Source organism: Acanthopagrus latus, chromosome 19 (assembly GCF_904848185.1).
Source record: "Acanthopagrus latus isolate v.2019 chromosome 19, fAcaLat1.1, whole genome shotgun sequence".
Classification (NCBI taxonomy): domain Eukaryota; kingdom Metazoa; phylum Chordata; class Actinopteri; order Spariformes; family Sparidae; genus Acanthopagrus; species Acanthopagrus latus.
This window is the reverse complement of record NC_051057.1, coordinates 16,514,653-16,536,443: the sequence shown is the minus strand read 5'-3', so window position 1 is coordinate 16,536,443 and position 21,791 is coordinate 16,514,653. Positions and strand designations below refer to the sequence as shown.

At 41.6% G+C, this 21,791-nt stretch overlaps 1 protein-coding gene across 13 annotated transcripts in view; it reads right to left on the bottom strand.

The window, feature by feature from the left end:
• cacnb2a (calcium channel, voltage-dependent, beta 2a) overlaps positions 1-21,791 on the bottom strand; it is a 69,013-nt gene that overhangs the window by 21,127 nt on the left and 26,095 nt on the right. For 10 of the 13 annotated variants that reach the window (XM_037078518.1, XM_037078520.1, XM_037078529.1 and 7 more), the window contains one exon: positions 1,620-1,739. In XM_037078518.1, coding sequence (XP_036934413.1) covers positions 1,620-1,739 — 120 coding nt within the window. Of the gene's footprint in view, positions 1-1,619; positions 1,740-4,543; positions 5,255-14,853; positions 15,112-21,791 lie in introns of those variants that run through there. The other 3 variants (XM_037078530.1, XM_037078525.1, XM_037078531.1) reach the window with 3 other exon arrangements.

Below are 21,791 nucleotides of genomic sequence, written 5' to 3'. Positions count from 1 at the left end.
TATGCCAGGTTATCTATAAAGCCAACTTATCTTTTTAATTAGCGAGCCAGAGAGGGCGGCTCTGGAAAATAACAACATAGATCTGCTTGAGTGATCTGTCTTTGCCAGCTACGAGCGATCCCGAGACTCAGCAGGAGGAAAATGTCTGCTGAAATGGATGGATCGGCGAAGAGCGTACAGTTTACAGCTAATGAACACACTTATTGTTATAGAGATTGAACATCCAGTGAAAGACAATAAACCAATTTTTCAGACACTTGCTTGAATTAATATGCAAAAACAGAACACCAAGAGCTATCCAGTGAGCTGTAAAGGAGGAAGAAAACTGAATGTGAGCAGACGATGGATAAATTATTTCAAAGATCAAAGCCGTAAATCTCGACAGTGCCAGTGATTTGAGTGATTCTGAGGAAGCCAGCTCTTGATTGCAGTTCCTGTCGCACAAAGGCACGTCTGCTCTGCTGTGTGTGTTTGTTTATGTGCTGCTAATTGTGGCCTAGAGCAGAGCGGAGCAGGCAAGGCTTGGCTCTGATAAACACTGACGCCGAGTCCTCCGAGGCCCCTAACCTCTCACATCAGCAGCCCCTAACCGCCCTGTCTTCATCTGAGAAACCAGCTGAAATTGGCTCAAGTATCCCGCTGTCATAGCCATCGAGTCAGTCCTGAAGCACTGTCCACCAAACGTGCCCCAGGATTAATAAAACACCATATAATTTACCTTTTCTTTTTATATATAAAGATATATACACACAGACACACACATATATAGACCCTGTCCCCGACTCTAAACCCCACTAGAGTGGTAGCTAAGAAAAAAAACATGGAGGCCTAAGAAATGAGACCAAAGAGGAAGCAAGCACAACTTTTATTCTTCCAATAACAAACAGACCAGTGTAAAGTTTATATTACCATTTGAGCGATGCCTGCCATCGTTCATTCAAGCATAATAAACCAGTTTTTGTCTGTACAAACACGCTCTTGCCTCCAACACAAAAATAAAAGTATGAGGACACAGACTTGTTGTTCACTGGTCCCTCTTCTCAAAGTCGTGAATCCTTTTTTTTTTTCAAAAAAAAAAAAAAAAAAACCTCCTGAATCGATTCATTTATTCCTAAATTAATTTTAAAGAACTAATGCGATGCTAATGCTGTATTCCAGTTGAAACTGCACACCTCTGACCTCGAGACGTTCCAGGTGCACAATGGTAAAAGTGAAGAAAAATGTGGCCGACAGTAACGACGGGATGCATATTTAACAAGTGTACACACAATTGCACCAGTGCAGCCTCCTTACAGATATATAAACTAAACAGAGAAGGGAAAACAACAGGAGGTAATAGACATCATGATTTTTATTTTACAGCACTTCTATACTTAGAAGCATAACTTTCGTTTGTCCCATGGTTTAATATTAAAAAAACGAATAAAATCGCAAAAAAAGAGGTTATATTGAATCGCAGTACTTGCAGAATTGCAAAACTCAAGAGTTGCATTACAAACTGAATCAGCAGCCAAGTACTGTGATAGCATCGCATCAGGAGATATCTTGGGCCCACTGAGTACATGTTTCAGCAGGTTAAGGACTAGACAGAGTGACCTTAGTGCTGCTGGGATACCAACCTTGGCCTTGTCGAGCTGTGCCTGAGCCTGTCGCTCTGCCTCTCTGCGCACTGCCTCCTTATCCTCCTCCAAGGACACATCGGAGTCTGATGGACGGCTGGTGTAGGAGTCGGCCGAACCCTGCAGAGACAAGCGTACACTGAGAACACAACTCCATCCATGTAGAGTCATACTTTAAAAAGGTGGCAGATGACAGAGAAGCTGTGGGCTTCACAGCAACTTCAAGGAAATGTTCAACTTCGGAGGTGAGCATCTGACGTGCAACTTAAATGTGCAAACACACCCACACAGACGGAAGTGTTAACTCATATAATCAAAGGTGTCTCAGCTGATTTCACAAAAAAATGAATGCTGAAGCTGTGCTCAAGAAAATGTAACTCCACTATCAATCACATCGCTGCAGCAACATGAGGAAATCACAAGGGCTGATTGAATCTGAAACAAATTATGGACACTTCCTCTTTTTCTGGGAGAGGATGCCAAAGGACACAAACAGTCATTTTTCATAGAATCACAACACCAGTGTCTTCTATCCTTAGCTCTCAATCAGCTGCTCGCCTGCAGATTTGTTGTGATCCTTCTGAGACAAACACTGGAGGAAACTGCTGAAGAACACCAGGTCCCGGTGTGCGTCTGTGTGATATGTGGTTGTGACAGATCTACTCATAAACAAGCGGACTCACGCATAACAAAACACATTTCAACTTATGACACGCTCCTGACTACAGTGCAACGGTGCACACCACAACACAGACAATCTTGCATCATCTTGTCATATACTACATGAAAACAGATCATAAATAATTGCTGCAGTAGATAAAAGAATACTTGCATGCTCTTGCTATATAGAACATAGTTCTTGCTATATGTTCTTAAAGCGCTCTGACAGAGCAGTTAGTGAAGAGTTTAACACACACACAGACAAAACGTTGTCAAGTGTTCAGGCTGAATGGGTAAATTGAAAGAGACCCATCTTTTGCAACCTAAAAACTGCATTCTGCTGTCTCTGGGAAGCAATGAAGAATGAGGAGAAAACACAGTGTTGGCAAAGAAAATGTGCCCTTTAAGCTGTGTTTGTGTGGCCTGTCCTCGTTCCAGATCTACACGGTTGAGAGGAAGTTGTGTGGCTCAGGTCCCAACTATGTGACAACAACACAGCTCCAGATCATCCTTCTGGATCCATGTCTGTATGTAGTTTTCTGTCTTTTTCTCTTGTTAAGGGGATGTTTGATACAAATTGAGGCATCTGCGATTTGTGATTCTGGGTAATATACAAATACAAAGAAAAAGACTTGATTTGAGCTTTCCATCTACCTTGAATTCTATGTAATTTGCTAATTTAAGACAAAAATTGCATTTAAAAAGTGGCTTAACTGCATCAAATCACCAACAAGCTTACACTGCAGTTACTAATACACTGCTAAGCTAGGCTATTACACAGTACTGTCAAATGATTCATGATTTTTGTCATGATGATCATGAAAATATACTTTAACTTCAATAACATCTAAGATAGCATTCAGCAAATCATCTCATCATCTTTTTCCAGTAGAAAACAATCAGTCTAAGAAATCATAAATCATAAGTTCCGCTGGCACAAATAAAGGATGAATAAATATTCGTAACCCCATCTCCCTGTTGTTTTCTAGTTATGAATATGCAGTATTGACAAATATCTCATTTTTGTTACTTTTTGTGTGTGGGATACAATGTGTCACCCATGCCTTCAGCCGTGGTGACAGGCTTAGGTAATTCAAACTAAATCAGGAACGCAATATACAGTATGATGGTACGCCAGCGAGCTAGACAGCTTTTTCCAGTCATTCAGGAGATGATGAGATAAGAAACGAGAAAATTATAAAGGAAGATTCTGATCTTAAACAAATTCTGACTGGCTTAAATATGTAGTTTTACTGCATTTTGTGGAGGATGGAATGAACATTAACATTTGCACATGCACTTCAGAATTAATTCCCAGCGCCACGTATCAATTTCAGTTAAATATAAACCAAAATCCCAAAATAAGGTATTTTTAACCAAGTGAAAGCAGCGTGAGCCTTATCCTTACCTGCACGCTACTATGCCACCCACACAAGGTCTTTCATTCATCTCACTGCACCATTACACTCTGCTGTCTGAGTTAAAAATAGCCTCCCTCACTCTGTGCCTGATTAGAATTACCCAGCTGTCACATACATACAAAGGAGGATCTCTCCACTTACATTACCTGACATTTGTATATAGAGACAACACAAGTGTTGTTACCACACATAATACAAGGTTATTACATCATTTATTGATGTCCTCTATCTAACATGAAAACCTGCTGCTCGTCAATTGTCTCTGTGTCTGTCATTCTACCTCTTTTGAAATTGATATGAATAACTCATCTGACAGCAACCTCATTAACTATCCGTGGGCTGCTTTCGCTGTCATCATGCATGCTCATGATCAATGTTATATCCCAGTGGCTTTCAAAATAACAACAAGCTGCTCAAGTGTGTGTCAGATGCTGCTCCAGCTTGAGCTAGAGCTTCAATCTGCAGCATTTTACATACTCAGAGATTAATGTCCCAAAAATTGCATTTTAATGCACATTATCTGAGTTATATGAGCTACATTTGGCACCTGAAAGTGCAGGTGAAGATACCTGTCCTTGTATGATTATGTCATCGTGTCTAACGATGGGGCGTGATCAAGAAAGGCGTCCCAGTGGGTCAGAGGGAGGTGATATGGAGCTCTGCCCAGAAACTGACAGCCATAACTGATAACAACACCCAGCTTCTCATCATCACCAGGCAATACATAACCATGCCATGCTGACCCCAACACTACAGACTGATGGATGGACTGGAGACTGCACAACACACACAGACAAACACAGACACACTTTCACGATGTAAACACACTCAAAATCTGCTTACACAGGCATCAGAGCTCTTGACGCGACCTCCCTTGGCTCGTTTCAGCAAGCGGATCCAGGTGGCCTTCATCAGCCACACTGGTCATTCAGTGTCCTGAGCCACTGCTCCCCCCTGCTGCTGCTACAGCTACACCTAACTGCACTGCTGTGGTCACCTTTACACCAGCGCTGCAGCGACCATCGCTGCTCTGGCTACAGGTACATTCAACACTGTGGCAGCATCGGCAGCTGGTTCCAGTTACACCTTGGCTGTGAATGCTACCTTCATCTCTGGATAAATAAATAGATTTGGAGTGAGCGCTCCTTGTTTTGTTGCAGCTCCAGCTAGCTCTGCTGCTATCTGTACAGCCACAGCTCCTGCTGCTCCTGCCGTTGCCAAAGATGGGGAATCCACAGGAGCTCTCTGCCCCGCGCATAATCTCAGCAGCTCTCTCCCCGTCTGCCCCAGTCTCCTTGATAGCCGGAGTGCTCAGACTGCCGCTGCAGGTGCTGAGGCTGACTCCCAGTATGAATCAGGTGGCAGTGATGCTTCTCATCCCCTCATTCAAGATTTGGCTCCAGCCTCGTTCTCCTCCTCCGCTGTAGCAGTTTATCTACACGCGTCCTGGTGAGGCTGCCTGTGACTGACTCTCCTCCTGATGCTAATGAAGCTGCTGCCTCTCAGGTGCTGCAAGCTCCCTCCTTCTCACGCTCTGTGTCTCAGCCTGTCAGCGCTTGTCCTGCACACTCCTTCAGTGATTCTGCCTCTCTATCTCCGTCTCTGCCCACCCCTCCTTCTCCTCCTTCTCTGTCACTCCCCTCATTTTTTTTTTCCTCCCTCAGTTACCCCTCACAGTCAGTCCATCTGCTCGTTGTGCGTCTGCAGTGATCAGTGCTGGGCAGTGCATGCCAGATATGGGAACTGTTTGTGTGATCACGCTGTTTTGCTCTTTTTAGCTGTAAACACACGGCAACTGAGCAGTTTATGGTTGAAAAATAGGTGTCACGTCGACATCTTCTCAGAGCTGAGGAGCTTGTCATGCTATAAAATCCTAAAATCGGAACCTTAATCAGCTCTCTTTTATAAGGCATTATATTAGAGCTGCAATTCATCATTTTTCTCATTACTGATTCACGCTGCAGATCGTAAGACTTTTCCTTAAATGCCTTCATGCCTCCTCCTACCCCTGTATTCTATTCTTCATCTGTATCAACATTTGGGAAACTAAAGCAACAAGACAAGCAATGCTGACATTAATTCAAACATTATCAAGAACATAGACTGGATCTTGTTTTTTTATTCTCTAAATGATTACTGATGAGGAAAATGCTAAACAAAACACACAAGTCTTCCTAATCAATTAGGAACATTAAAAAAAAATAATAATAAAAAAAGATTCTCTGGTTTTAGCTTCACTGAAACAATATGTTGCATTTGGGATTTTTTTGACTGTTCATTTAATATTTTGAGACTAAACAATCAATCAATCTGAAAATTAACAATCAGAAAATAACAATAACAGCTAGTTGCAGCTTGAGAGTGAAACATAAGGGCCTCAGCATGAGGGATTCTGAGGTGAAAGCTGCTCTAAATCCGCCCGTCAGATCAGCGGTGATTCATTACAACTGAGCGGCGCATCGCAAAGCCGCATAGGACAAATGAGAATAATTACAGCGTTAATTAAAATTTTCCTATCCTCATAAAGGCACAGCCTAAGTTAAAGCCTGCAGAAGGATTATTCAAACTGTTTTTTGTTTTTTGTTTTTTCACTGCTGATGCATGGATGCTCCTCGGTCTGACCTGTCATGAGGTCGTGTGAGGCCAGAGGAGTCATGGGTGGGTCTGTGGGTCCAGCGATTGAAATAAGACCAGTCACTCCCCGAGGAGCACTAAGTGTAGATCAAAGGCTGACATGCTAATCAGTGCTGCTTATCATAACCAATCAATGACATGCCTCCATCTGCTCAGGGTCTTCAACAAGACACGAACACTTCAAAATTAAACTTATGAAAGGCGAGAGCAAAATAATGTGATTTTAACTCATTAGGACCAATTAGCCTGATTATCTGAGGTAGATTATGTTTTAATGATCAACTAGATGGGATGGGTGAACAAGAGAAAAACTTCTTGTCCATCATAAAATCACCTCAGCTACAACCGCAGTTCAGAAAGCAATGGCCGAATCCCAGAAAATTGTGCAATGGTCACATATGTTTCACTGAGGTGGGTTGACACTAGCCTCAAGAGGGCACAGGGCACAGATGCTCTGAACGTGGAGCCCGGAGATGAGAGTGGCGGAGCTGTGAAGTCTGAGCTCTGATAGCAACACTGACAAAGAGTCGCAGCGACAGAACGAGCCTCCGGCTGCCTGACACTGCCGACCTCTGGACCCACTGCCACACTGATACTGACAGCGCTGTGTCACCCACACATAGGCCACTAATAATAATCTTACAGCGCTATGATACTGCTTTGATCCATGAGGAGAAGCACTGGATTGTTGGGCTCACCCAGCTGACTGAGAGTCACAGCTCCAGGAATTTCACATTTGCTTGAATAGATAGTTCACTTTCCCATCTGACCACCATCGTTAAACAAAGCGTAAATATCAGTCAATGCAAAAAAACAAAACAAAAAAAAAAAACAGCAACCTGCATTACATTTGATGGCACTGTGTTTTGGCTGCATGAGCAGCATGACTATTAGTGGGACCTAAGAAGCTACTTGAGGATGTCACTTTGGGTTCGGGGACATTGTGATGAGCAGTTGTGAAAAATTGATTTATTGAGAAAATAATCAACAGACCGGTCATGACATTAATTGTTAGCTGCAGCCCTTTTCTAATTGTCAGCGCCTGGAAAACATCCTAGTTGGTTACGTTTTTTCTTAAAAACACCATATCAAATTTTGGTCTGAGACTGGAGACAATGCAGCAGCACAGCACAACCTCTATCATGACCTCTACACTCTTTACCTCGCCACATTAATGGCACTACTTCATTGTACTGGACCTTTGTCATGTTCTGCAGAAATGTCCAATATCAATTCTACTTCTACTTCTACCGAAGGAAACTGGGCAGCAAATCTGCAATGGCAGTCTTGGGAGGCAGAACTGACAAACAGCATTGTGTGTGCGAGTTGGCCGTCTTCATGCACTGGTCAGAGAAAGAGCGATGAAGGGGGGAATTGAAAGGGCAATTGTCCTGTGGTCTCTATACCGCACTTATTGATTCATTTGGACAGAGGTCCTTGCTGTAAGACCACCAATGACCTCTACATGCAGCAGTGGCACGGCGATCATTACATTACAACATCACAAATCATTGTGGCTATTACCACGGGAGGCAGTGAGTCAGCCACTGCTGCCTCCTGAATGTGACAGAATCACTTACAGTGGATGAAACCTTTACACCAAAGAACCTCTTTGTGATCTGAAAGCTTCCATTTCCATTTTTGGCCACTATAGGAGTTATACGTGTCCATATGTGTCCACTATAAAAATGGAGAGATGTAGTCATGCAGAAAATAAAGGGTGTGCACATGTGAGCTATAAAGTGCTCTCACGGTCGAGGAATCTTTGCTAAGTTTAGCTGGTTTTATCTCAATTCTAACATATAGTAAGACTCTTCCCTTCCACTCAGGCCACACTGCACGCTCACTCACAGCCTGTTTATTGTTCCCAATTTTATTTCCATTCATGTCCCCTGTCTTTGCTGTTACCCACATGTTCTGACTTTTCTCCTCCATTTGCACTTCTTTTCACCTTTTTCCATTCCTTCCCATCCCATATGACCCCTTACTCTTCTGCACTCATCTCCCATCTCTCTCAGAATTCCCAATGGCTTTGGCCTTTTTGCCTTTGTGGTTTGCTCAGTATAGAGGGGGATGGTTACGTGCATCCCTGGCTTCCAAGGGAATAATCCCTGGCACTTGAGACTGAAGTGGCTGATGCATTTTACATCAAAAATCTCCCTCGTTCGTGTCCTACTGAAATGCACAGATGTTGACATCTATCCTTCTATGGCAACTGAGCAAACTTCAACTGCTGATATCATCAAAAAGCTCAATAACAATGAAGTAGGGCTCGTACTAGTGGTTATGTTCATCATTTTCCATTCATTGATTTATTGTTTAGTTTATAAAATCTCAATCAAATTGTGAAAAACTACTTCTTTTGTCCAAGCAACAGTCCAAAACCCAAACATTCTTTATGTACTATCACATACGATGAAGATAAAGAAGCAAATTCTCACACATTTTCCAAACCAAGATGGAAACTGTAAGCAAAACATTTATCTGAAATGGAAGTGGTTTACACTATCAATGTATTGTTTGAGAATTAAATTAAATTTGTGTCAAGGATCAACTTTTATTCTCAACTTTGTTGCTAACATGGGCGACAAGTCCTAAACACAGTTAATAAAAAAATATATATAAAAACTGTGAATATCTACAGTACTCTAACAGTTCCATCTAGTGAGAAGGATCACTTGAGACTTTTCAAAGCTCCAGAACAGCTACTGAGAGGACCTTGAGGTGAGAATGTTTTTGTCAATGCATTCCTAAGAGTTCTCAGGCTCATCACTGCAGCTCTTGTATCCCTGAGACACTGACACCATCCTGTTTATATACAGATATTTGCTCTTTGTTAAAACCTACAGGGTCACCAGAGGATGCTTCATAATGACTTTGTTCCTCTCAGACTTTTTATCTGGAGCAACAGTGAGATTAACATTAGTGACAAATACTGGAAGGATTGCCTTGACATCCAGTTATGACACTGATGTGCCCGTTAGGATGGATTATAACAAGTTTAGAGATCCCTTACCTTTTCACCTATTTCCATTATCAAGCCAAAATGTTGTGACCAAAACTAATGACATTTCAATCAGCCTTAGATGTGCTGGTGTTAATTTGTAATCAGCATGTATTAGCATGCTAACAAACTCAACTAGGAAGGTCACTGGTTCAAATCCCAGCTCCGGGCAGTGCTGAGCTGCATGTTGAAGCTGCATCCTTGAGCGAGATACTGAACCCCACGTTGCTCACTAGTGAGGGCCCTGCGATGAGCTGGCGACTTATCCAGGGAGTACCCTGCCCTCGCCCTGAGACAAGGCTGGGATTGGCTCCAGCAGCAACACCCCGCAACCCCATGGAAAGGGATAAGCGGTTCGGACAATGACGTGACGATGACAAACTCAACTACAATGGTGCTTACAATAAACATATGTGCTCAACACCGAGATATTGCCATTGCCACTGTGAGCATGCTAGCAGTACACTTACAGTGGCACTTTGCCTGGATGGGACTCTAGTGTTTTCACGGGACAGGAGCAGCAATGATCATCAAAAATGAAAATCATCTCTACATGACGTTACAGGTGATGAGACACCAGATGCGAGCCAACAAGAACACGCATCAGGTAAACATGACGTGACTCAGGCATGTATCAGGTTTTTGGGGAGTCCCGTTACTCAATGTAGTCAAAGAGCTGCTATTGTGTCAGTAGTGTTCCAGTATTGAGGATTAATTGATTCCTAAATTCGTTTTTGGAATCATTTTGGTGCATTTAATTGGCATACCATGTTATTTATCGAGTCATTTAATTATTTTTCTTTAATTTTGGTTTCAGTCCACCAGTACATGTAAAGTGCCATACACATGCATATAAATGGCGTTATAACCTTTCTGCACAACTATATGTGTGGCTAAGACATGTAGTGACAACATGCCATAATCCCCTAATTAAAAATCCAAGTAAAACTTGACAACGGTTCAAGGGGTTAATAAGTCGTGAATGACTTAACAGTTTACACAGCAGTTCGTAAACATAACCCGCTAGAAATCCCTATCTCAACTCCAAGTGTGAAGGAGTGAAGTTCATGTTAGTTCAGATCTACAAACAAATTGAGCAAAACGAGCAAAACTAAGACGAGCATCAGCAGTGAATTAAATGGGCCAGCGTGGTCAGATTCCACAGTGTACCTCACATGCATCATGATTGAAGAATGAGGATCACCGCTCGTGCCAAGTCATGTTCAGTTCTGGCTGACGGGCTGTAGCTGACTGCAGCGGGGCTGACAATGGGCTGAGCGAACGTGCTAGCAGTTTCAGGCTTGGTGTGACTCATTCTTGGCTGGAACCAAAGCCTCTTTTCCCAGCCATCTGTCCATCACTGCCACTTCGCTCAGCGCAACACCAAGTCAATTAAATCATCGGTTCACAAACAGCATCTTCTCCATCAAACAGAGACAATGAGAGCAGACATGACAGCCAACAGTGAGAGATGTGAAACTGCTGCTACAAGGGACGGTTGCTGATATTTAACACAGAAAAGAAGAATGAACACCACGTTAGCAAGAAAGTGAGAGAGAAACAGATCGGTGGCACTTCTGCGAAAGAAAATGAAAGTGAATGAGAGACAGAAATGGGGAGAGAGATAGAAGAGGGGGAGGAGTAATGATCCCTCTGTTGTGACAAAAGAGGGATTGGCTGCATAGACGTCAAGGTGACACTGACAGGCCTATGAAAAAAGTGTTTACCCAGCATTCCATGTGCCAGTGCATTAGATAAGTGCATCATCCCATCGAGGTGATGGACTCACTGGCTCTCAATCACATGATCCCAGAGCGCTCAGTTGCTAGCTAGTAACTTAGAAATCAATCACATGACAAGAGGGCTTAAAACTAGATATTCATTCTGATAATGTTCTTGTATCTACATGGAGAAAGACCTAAACACAGATTACATTTGAAGCACCGAAATTAAATCAATTCTTAAAAAGACCTAATGTGAACAGTAACACAGGAACAAACATCATTATCAGTGAATTTTGAATCTTTTCTAAATTTGTTTAAATTCTGAATTATCCATTTTGGGGGGGAAAAAATCCATAAGAGTGAAAAAGGCTCTCAAAACAATTCGCAACGCTAATCACCCAACACAGACAAGTGTAGAGAACAAAAGCAGGAAACGGAAGGATTTGAGAAAATGGAACAAGCGAAACCTGCCACTTTTGCTTGATAAATGCCTGAAATGATTTGTCATTATCATAACCGGTGATTCATTTTTCTGTCAACCCAATAAATATTCGAGTATCCCAGAGCTAAATCGCATGACACACACGTCAAAACGCCTACACCAAACCACCAACGAACAGCTGACTACATTTAGAAATTTCTGAACTTATATTCTATAATATAATCCTAAACACATTCCTCAAAACAAGACAAGAGTCAACAGCCAAGCTAAGTGGCTCAGTGAGGCTGTATCTAAGTGCACAATGACAATGCTAACATGTTCATAATGAGAATACTTACACACTGATGTTTGTCAGGCATGATGTTTACCATGTTGACCATCTTAGTACAGTTGAGACTGATGTTATTAGTTTTGCAGATTTAGTCATAAACATAAGTATTAATCATTAGGATCCATCCTTATGACCCCAACATCAACGAGACCCACAATCCATCTAACATTTGTTGAAATAGTTCAGTCTGGATATTGTCACTGCCATCGCTGCAGCCGAAAAATGTTTAAACCTCACAGATTTCAGATTCTGGCATCAAATATTGGAGACTCTGGTCTACAATTACTGATAGGTGCTGTCCTGTGCTCAGCTGTTCTGACTATATGACTTATAAAAATAAACATTTGGATGTGTGTTTCAATTCTGCCTCACAACGGCTGCACCTCACAAAGAGCCGTTCAAATCCCTCCAACATTACAGCAAGACAAACGCGGGGTGACGGGATCTCTACAACTGCAAATTATGTGCTAATCCTTTCCCTTCAGTACGTATTACCTGCGACCAGCAGCAGCAGTCCCTTGAGGAACATTGCTCTCGTTAACAGTGAATCCCCTCACAGCGAGATCTACTTTATCTCACAGCTCCTTCCCTCTGTGGAAAACACAGCACCATAATAGGATGATGGCTGATCAAGGGGATACAGTAAGAGAGGCCAGGGGCTGCTCTGCTCTGCGCCGCTATTTTGTGCTTGCGTCGTCAATATTCTGGCAGTTTCCTGGTGTATGAAGCGGGCTACGGGGATGATTGATGAGAACTGGCTAAGAGAGCAGAACGAGCTGCTAACCATCTCTAGTGGAGCAAAACATACCATCTTACAAATGGGGACTGTGCTCGAGTAAAATGATTTCAGCTTCATTTATTTTATTTCATACAGAGATAAATTATATACTCTGGAGCAATTCCCTGGCTAAATTTGTGATTTATGCAAAATGGATGTTGTTGCCAAAGCACGGGGACCGGGGATTTCCCAGATTTCAGAGATAAATAAAAGAAACCACACGCTCTCTCTCTAAACTGAGTTACTCTTCAGAATATTCTAGCTGTATCTGAAGAAAGAAAGCCCACAAATGTCGTTTCTTTTTGGTTAACCATTAAAGTAGAGATTCTCTATAACTCCCACTGCTATTTCAGAGCAACTACTTGATTACAATCGTCTTTTATTTTGACCTGAAGGGCAGCCACTATTGTCTTGAAGTAAAAAAACTATGTATATATTTAGCTCTTTGACAATGTAGTTTTTACATACTAAGTTTTACAATTCATACTCAACTCTACAGCTCATTCAAAAATGCCCAAATCACCACATTTGGATATTTGTGATTTGCACACAGCAGTTAATGTGTCGGCAGTTGTCATTATTTATTTACTTGTATATATCCTACCTTATCTTTGAATGTGTGAAGTATCGTATATGCCTGAAAAATGTGTCATTCAAGTGTTCACCTTCCTAACAACCTCTACGTAATCAGCTGTGTTAACTATTCACAGCCCAGACAAAGATACTCACACAGTGACAATTAAGTGCACTCTGAAAGGATACAATACGTGTTGGAGGCAAATCGGTTACATGAATACGTCGGGTTACAGGTCCTGAACAGAATCAATCAAACGAGAGCTTGTGTGAGGGAGTTATTGATTTTCCAAGACCTAAGCGAGCTGATGAGCTGAACCAGCTATAGACTGAGCAACAGAGAGCAGCTGGTCACATTGTTTCTCATACACACAACTAATAAACATATACTGATGTATATGCTGCGATGGAGACATGGACATACTACAGAAACACTGTAGCAGGAGTGTGATTTAATAGCTTTAATTTATCTGATCCTAGTCACTCATATAGTAAATGTTATACCAGACTGGTTAACCCATGAACGGATGTTTTTCTTTTTACTTCTCTCATTCCACACTGTCAGACAGTATCATACAAAATATACACTTTCAACTTGTTTTAACTCCTCACTGAAGCCTTAAAATGTTTACACTCGGGCAGCAACTAAAACCCAAAGACTCGTCATTTACTGTCATAAAATCCGAACATTTAAGAAGCTGGAACCAGCAACTGAAACTAGTCATCGATTATCGAGCGATTACTCTTCTTCAAATCAACCACTGACTGACCGTTGTAGGTCTATGTTACTCTGTTTTTCAAACCATCTTCAAACAAGAACGATCCAAGATCATTCTAATGGCTGTACAATCACATCACCTGTATATATTCAAGATGTTTTGCTATCATTTTATGCACATTTGCTTTGACACCTAGTATCTGAACTAAGCTTCTGCCGATAAAACAGGATTTTCTGTCTGTTTTTGGAGACTAATTAGACATTAATACACGGGTGTGGTTGATGACGAACACTGATTACTGACAGAGGAAAATATTTGGACTCTTGCATGAAGCTCGCATGAACATAAGATCCACTCATTTGATGGTGCTCAAATTCCATACTAATGTTATACAAAGGACTTGAAAACGACAAAGTAAAAAAAAACTACAGAGATTCTCTGTTTGGCTCATGCGGTGAACAAACAAAACTTTGGCTTTCGCTCTGGGTTGACGCCAAGTATTGTGCTCTTTACCGGTCTCTGCACATGAAGGACCAAGCTTAGCCCAGATGTTTACTTTCTTTCCCTCTCTATGCTTGTTAACCACTGTCTCAGCTCCCCACTTTAAGCTAGTAGTGGTCATGCAGCGGTGCTTGCAAATTCGAACAAGATGCGTTATAAATGAGCGTTTTTGTCTCTGAACAGCACACTGCGATTGAGACACTGTGTGCATCTTGAATGTGACTCTCACTAACTTTGAGACTAAGCGACGAGGGAGAAAAATAGGAAGTATATGATTACGCCCCTTTAAATCCTGCACTAATAACCTCCATTCTCCTGCAGTCTGAGCCATTCCTCTTTGTTCAGAGGGTCGAGAGAAGGAGACGGAGAGGTACAGCTGAGTTCAGGCTCAGGAAAGTGTGAAACGATACTCTTTGAGAGGCAGAAAGCATGTTTACTCAAACTTACCAGATCTGACTCCTCACTGCCGGAGTGATACATTTCTTCCCTACCCGACACGAGTGTTCAGCCCGGCTGGGAGAAAATCTCCTCAGCTGCTGCCCATCTCCTCTCAGGGCACAGGAACTCCTACCAGCCCAACTGCTTCGCTCCGACAAACCCTCTTGTCCCAGCTCCAGAGGCAAACAGCTTTGCAGAGAAAGTTGGAGCCGGAGGAGAGAAGTTAGTTCAGCCCTTCTTTGGCCTACTTTAGTCCCTGAGAGGCAAAGAAAAGGCAAACGTCTTTCCCACGCTGGGAGAACACTCCTTCAGAGCGCCGCGACCGTCCTCCAGCCCCAAAAACAAGCCCCCCTGCCCCTCTCCCCTCCCACACACACATATATACACTCTCTCCGTTTCACACACACACACACACACACACACACACACACACACACACTCACAGCCAGTTAGGAAGTAAGATCTCTGGCCAACAGGGCCGACCTGAAAATTCCAGAAAGCACCAAAAGCAGCTGCAGAAGCTTTTTATGTCTGTGTGCGAGTGTGTGATCTGGGGGGAGTTTACATGTGTTCCGCTTTGCCTTAAAGAGGTTACACTCTGACGAGGGGAAGGCTGAAGGATTTTGAACTCACTGTATAGTCTCAGCACATGTTGCTGAGACCAAAACGTCAGGAAGTAATTATCCTCACTACATCGACGAAATGCCATATTTGCTTTCATCATCAAGGGGACCGAAGCCATTGAAACTTTCCGTTTGGTCATTTGATGGCACATACATTTGTTTGTTTTTACATTAAATCGTAAGAAAAAAAAGGGACGTTGCTTTGTAGAATAAGATAATAATACACTACAAACTCTCACATCTATAAAATTAAAGCCATATAAAAGTTGGTTTAGTAATCAAGTGACAGAATTCTAATACCAGCCACATCTCCAGTGTAATGCAGCTGGTAGGTATCTGAGATCTGCGGTGGTTCCTGTAAAATAAAAAGCACATTCACTTCAAAGGAACTCCCATCAGATCCACCTCTGTGATCTGACATCAGACACTCTGAGGCTGTGATGTGTGTTTTGTAATCAAGCTGCCGTTACGTCAGAGCTCATGTAAATATTCTAATAAAGCGTTTAAATGTGAGTCAAAACATGAGCTGGAAACTGCCACAGCTGAGTCACAAGTTCACAAAATAAAAGCATAACTCATTTAAATGTCTGTGTAATAAAAACAACAGAGGAATGCAGTGAGGTCACTGGAAAAACATGCAACTGAACAGCACCGATGGTTTTATGTCTAACCTGTAAGATCATTTAAGTATAAGACTACAAGCCCCAAGCTTTATTTCCACATCCCAGTAAAACCCAGATTTGGTTTTTTTTTTTCAGTTGGGAGAAAATGTTTTCTGGGCAGCCCAGCCTAAATCCTGGATTATATTGTGTTTGATCAGGGTTAACCCCCTTTTGGGGATTATCATCCAGGGCGTGTGCTCGGCACGTGACAGACTGTGTGATAGTTATCCTCATCACACCAGGACAATGGGTTCATGTCCTGCTGCATCAGTTTGAAATAAAACTTTTGTCTGAAAATACAAAATCACAAATTGAAAATCCAGTTAGCATGTACAAAATGTCATATTGGGCTTTATATTGTTGCTCTTGTTGCAATAAATATGGCAAATATAAGTTATATTATCATACATTTAAAAAAAAATAGTTGAGAAGCTACAGCCAGCAGCTGGTTAGCCTAGCTTAGCATAAAGGCTGGATAAACCCGACTCACAGCTACAGCTACGGTATGAACGTACCGGTACAGAGATCAGATTGGAACAGAATAGACTTTAGATAGGTATAGATAGGTGAGTGCTTAAATCAGTGAGGGACTCAACTGATGTCAAACACAAATATTTAGGGTGAATAAAAACTCTTACAGTTTGGTTTTAGCATAGATTGAACAAAGGAGATATAACCATTATCAGTAAGTGAGGTTAAGAGATGCTAGTTTCGTTACCTTTGGTTTCCCAGTTTCCAGTGCTGGTTGTAGAGTCATATTTACAGCACAAATGTGAGGGTGGCATCAGTCTTCTCATAAAGAAACTTGTGTATTTCCTCCAAAATGTTAAACTGTTATTATTTTGTATTGATCATATTCTGCATTTCTTGTTCAATTATTAGGGCAGTAACTATTGGTTACTTTCATTATCAATTAATCTGCAGATCTCAAGGTCAACAATTCCCTCTGAAGCTCACAATAATGCAAGTTGACATAAATATGAATTATTGTGTCTAACCATCAGTCCCAAACCCAGAGCCTTTATTTAATTTCATTTATAAATCTAGAGGGACAATTGTACATTAATATTTCTGTCATTGCTGTAGATGTGCCAGTTTCTTCATCTTGGCTAATTTTCAACTACAGTCCTTCATTTCAATTTGCTATTAAGAAAATTTAAAAATATTCAAATTTGACCTGAAACTAGTGATTTTTTTTTTGTTTTTGCCTTTTAACCCTTAAATATCTCACAGTTTGTAGCCCAGTCTGAACTCTACAGTGGGAACATGAGGTCAAGGTAAATGAAGGTGAAAAGCAGACTCTAATTAAGTTAAGCCCTGGAGGAAAACACCTCGACATGCTGAGCGCGATGACAGCTGATCAGAAGTGTGATCTCGTGTCTTCTTTAGTGAATGACTAAAAATGAATACATGTGAAGTCTGCAACACACTGCAAGAAAATCAAAGGAGTGTAAAGGGAGTTTATGATGATGATCAGGAAACACATAACGCTTAAAAATCACTGTATGTTTATTGAGCCTGTGTCCCTGCCAGGATTTTATGCTGAGGCCAACCATAATAAAATTTACTGTGTCTAATGTGTGTAATGGATTTGAGCTAAAAGCCTCTACAAGTACACACTGTATACAATATGTCAGATCTACTAAAGCAAGAAGAGCTATTGTCCAGTTTAGTTGCTCTGTTTTGTTTAAATCCTGTAATGTAATGATATAACAGCATTCTTCACTGCCGACAGCAATTATCAGCTCTCTCTGAATGGGCTCTCTGAAAGGGATTTGACGGATCAATGTCTTCCAGTTCTTTCAGCGCTGGGAAATGAGTGCCGGCATTGCCTTTGGCTTATCGATCAGTATACATGCACGCAATGACGTCAGCAGGCGCTCGCTCTGACAAGCGCACAAAGGCCAACAAGGATGGCTCGCAAACCAGCATACAGTAATTGGACCACGAGGGGGGGATCAATATAACATCCCAGTGTGCTTCAGTTAGGAAGGAAAAAAACAAAACACTGGCAACAGTGGTTGCCTTTCATTATGTAGTTACTAAAGAGTGACCTTGTACAGTGTGAAGAGACTTGTGGTAGACTACATTCTGATTCTGCTGCTCTTACACCCTGTTTGAAATAAATACTACCATCCTGAAGTGTGCATTGTTTACTCCATGTCAGTATAACATGGTGTAAGTCAACAGGACTGTGAAGTACATCCTCCAAAATGAGTTGAATCAAGATGCCATTAAGACAGTTTAAACAAAAGCTAATCATTATAAACCCATGAAGGCAGAATTTATTGCAGGGCTGTTGTATTAGATTTATTCATTTAGTCATTGTCTGTTCTCGTCTTTTAGTGGGATTTATTGCCAACAACAAAAATGTAGAAATATCACCATTTTCATTCTTTAAATGGTGGTTCAAAGCTTTTTTGTATTGCTTATGTTGTCTTTCTGTGTAAAATGTATAGCCAACTGCAGAATCAGATTAATCACAAAACAGTATGGTGTCGACCACACCCATGTGCTTTAGTAACAGCACACTCTCATGCCACCGGACTCTTCTATCTCCATTTGCCTCCATATCAGGAGTGAACACGGGAGTCCAACGAACATGCCGGTGTGACTCCACAGTGGCCACCACTCACTATTAAATAAATAGTCCTAAACAAAACCTCTCCACTCTGCCAAAACACACTTTTCAGTGTTACAGCACTCAGGATCATGAGTTAATCTGCGTTACATCGGTATGAGATCAAAACACCGAAGACATCATAACACAAGACAAAACAATGACAGATACTGAAAATAATTGATTGATTCTGACGCGGATCATCTTGCCAAAGACAGGAACAATATCCAGCAACATCAACAGTGTTTTGTTTTCTGTCAAATGTGCTTTCACAACAGGCCATGATCCACACAAATGATGTTATGAATGTTTAGTAAACTTAAGAAGATCACTGATGGGCTAAGATACACCACAATTAGATCATTGAAGATCCGTTGAAAGGCTCCTCCAAAGGCCTTTTGCCTTGCCAAGAATGCTATTACACAAATTAAACTCTCCAAGAGGACTTCAAGTGCTGGTGGATAAATCTTTTTAGATTTCCCTGGAAGAAGAAAAAGTTCCCTATTCACTGTAGGAGTATTTGTTGTTGTCTAAAAGGTTTTTATTAAGTACAGCACTGTATCTACATGTTCTTGTAAATGACCCTTTACAATCTGTACATGAAAAGATAAAATATAATCTGAGTTTGAGTTTAAGTTTGAGTTTAAGCTAACTTTTTGTGTATTTACTGACTTATATCTGCAGCATTGGGTATCAAACACTGTAAAATGTCTGTTCAGCTTCTGTTTTCATCCTATTAAAGCTCACTTTAACTGATAATAATAATCATAATCATGTAATACAGTAAACTGGGATACCAGTTTGGTGTAAGCGTTGGACGGAGACAGGTTAGATGTTTTCCCTTGTCTTCTGTCTTTATGCTAAGCAAACAAGAGGCTAGATGTAGCATTATTTTTACAGCACAGACATGAGAGTGGTTTAGATCTTCTCATCTAACTTTCTTTAAGAGAGCTTTCCCAACAGTGTGTACTTGTCCTTTAAAGACTAATGTATTTGAGAAGTGCAGAATATTTTGTTACACGTGGAAAAAACTTTTCTTAATCAAAAAAGTAAGGTATTCAGTACTAGCAGCAAACAAAAAAGGAAAGAAAAAAAATCGTATTCAGCTCTAAAGAATAAAGCTTGAATTTAAAGCAGGACTTTAGTTATTGTGATGCATGCTATCCAGATCAGGCTTGAGAATCCATGCTGTGCCTGATGTGGCTGTGATTCACATCTAATGAAACCCCCAGGGCCAGCAGCCAGCATCTGACTGAGGTTACCTAGCTACAACACAAGCCAGGCCACTTGAGCCCCAGGACCATCTCTAATTACAGACAATGAGAGAAAGGGAAGCAGTGAAAATGAGGGAGAGGGACTGATAGACAGAGGGAGATAGAGGATGGGAAAGAGGAAGAGAAGCCCCAGCTGTTCAGTTTCCTGCTGCCTCTCTGAGCGACTCAAGAGTTTCCTCCACCAAAGGGCATCCCGCTAGCATGTGTGCTAAACCTCAAAATAGCACTGAACCTGCACACACATCATCCAAATGGGGCTAAAACTTTTCTGCATAACTGATAGCGGAGTAGTAAAGAGCCAGAGCTTATTGATGTGGCACACTTCCAGTTCGGGACCAAAGACTGAAGTTAAGGATGAGTAAAGCTTACCCGTCCCAAGATGTGTTTAGTCAGTGGAGACAAGGGAAACTTGTCAAGCATGCCCAAGGGAATGAAGATCATCTCTGAGTTGCTCGACAGAGAGTGGAAGAAAAGACTTGATGACTTCCGAAGCGCTGACATGTATAACAGTGTACAACGTTTGGCGGCCGCAGTGCAAAGTGTGGCGCTGGCTCACTTCACGCTCTCTGAACACATCAAACACATCGGCTGTCCCACATGGAGTCACAGGAAAAACTCTTCAGCCGGCAAAGTGGGACCGCTGTGACCAATACAGTCACACACTGTATGCAAGCACAACATTGCACTCACAGAATACAGTGACTCCCAACTTCACCCTGGTGACACATAGATATGAGGGGGTTTCGGCAGTTATTTTTAATCAGTTAAATGGACGACTTTATATCTGACAATTTAGTGATCAGGCTTTGGGTTACACATGCACATTAACTCACAAACACCTGCTTGAAAAACTTGTTTGTTTAAGCAATAGTTTTGTTTTTTGATAACACTCTCATGCCTTTACCTTAAATATGAAGCTACAGCCTGCAACAAGTTAGCATAGCTTAGCATAAAGACTGGAAACAAGGGGTAAAGGCTAACTTGGTTGGAAAAGGGTTTGGATACTTTCTAATAAGATGAGTTCATTATTGATTTAGGTAGTTTAAAAGTGGATTTGACATGATTTGATTTGACACTTGCAATGGACTTTGTGCTTTAGAGTTGTGAAGTACCGACTGTACAGCATAATGGCTGCAAAAAATGACACCATCCGCGTAGATTGATTCCCTAAAAATCTTACTTTTACTATGCTACTCGGTCTGCCAGTAGGCTCAAAAGGGTGAATTACGGAACAAATCAAAAGCGAGTCTACAACTGCACAAACAAAGCAGCAAAATGCATTGTTTTCCCCAGTCACTACCCCCAGGTAACGGTCGAACAACTGGAATAACTGTGTAAAAGTTACGATGCAAAAGAAAAGAAGAACCCCACTGGTGGAGGAGGCTAAGTAGTTGAAGAGGGACAGTGATAGAAGCTGGGGCCAAACAAGAGTGAACGGATGGGCGTCCACTCAATAGAAAGTGCTTCATTGTTTTGACACAATCTGTTGATATGTGCTTCCTCTTACCAGTGGAACATGAGGTGGTTCAAAACCAGAATTGTTTCGACTCGATCAGTAAGTAACAAAGCCTGCCTATTTACTGTACCATTGAGTTTTACTCTGCCCTCTGAGCACTGAGATTCGGCGTTCTAGGTGGTTTTCTGCTTTGGACAGTAATCTGGCTGCTAGCCATACAGCTCACACTGTCTTTGTGGCAGTGATGCAAATAGTGAGGCCACAGAGAAACACTGGGAGAGGGGCGATTTAAAAAGATGTCATTTTCCAATG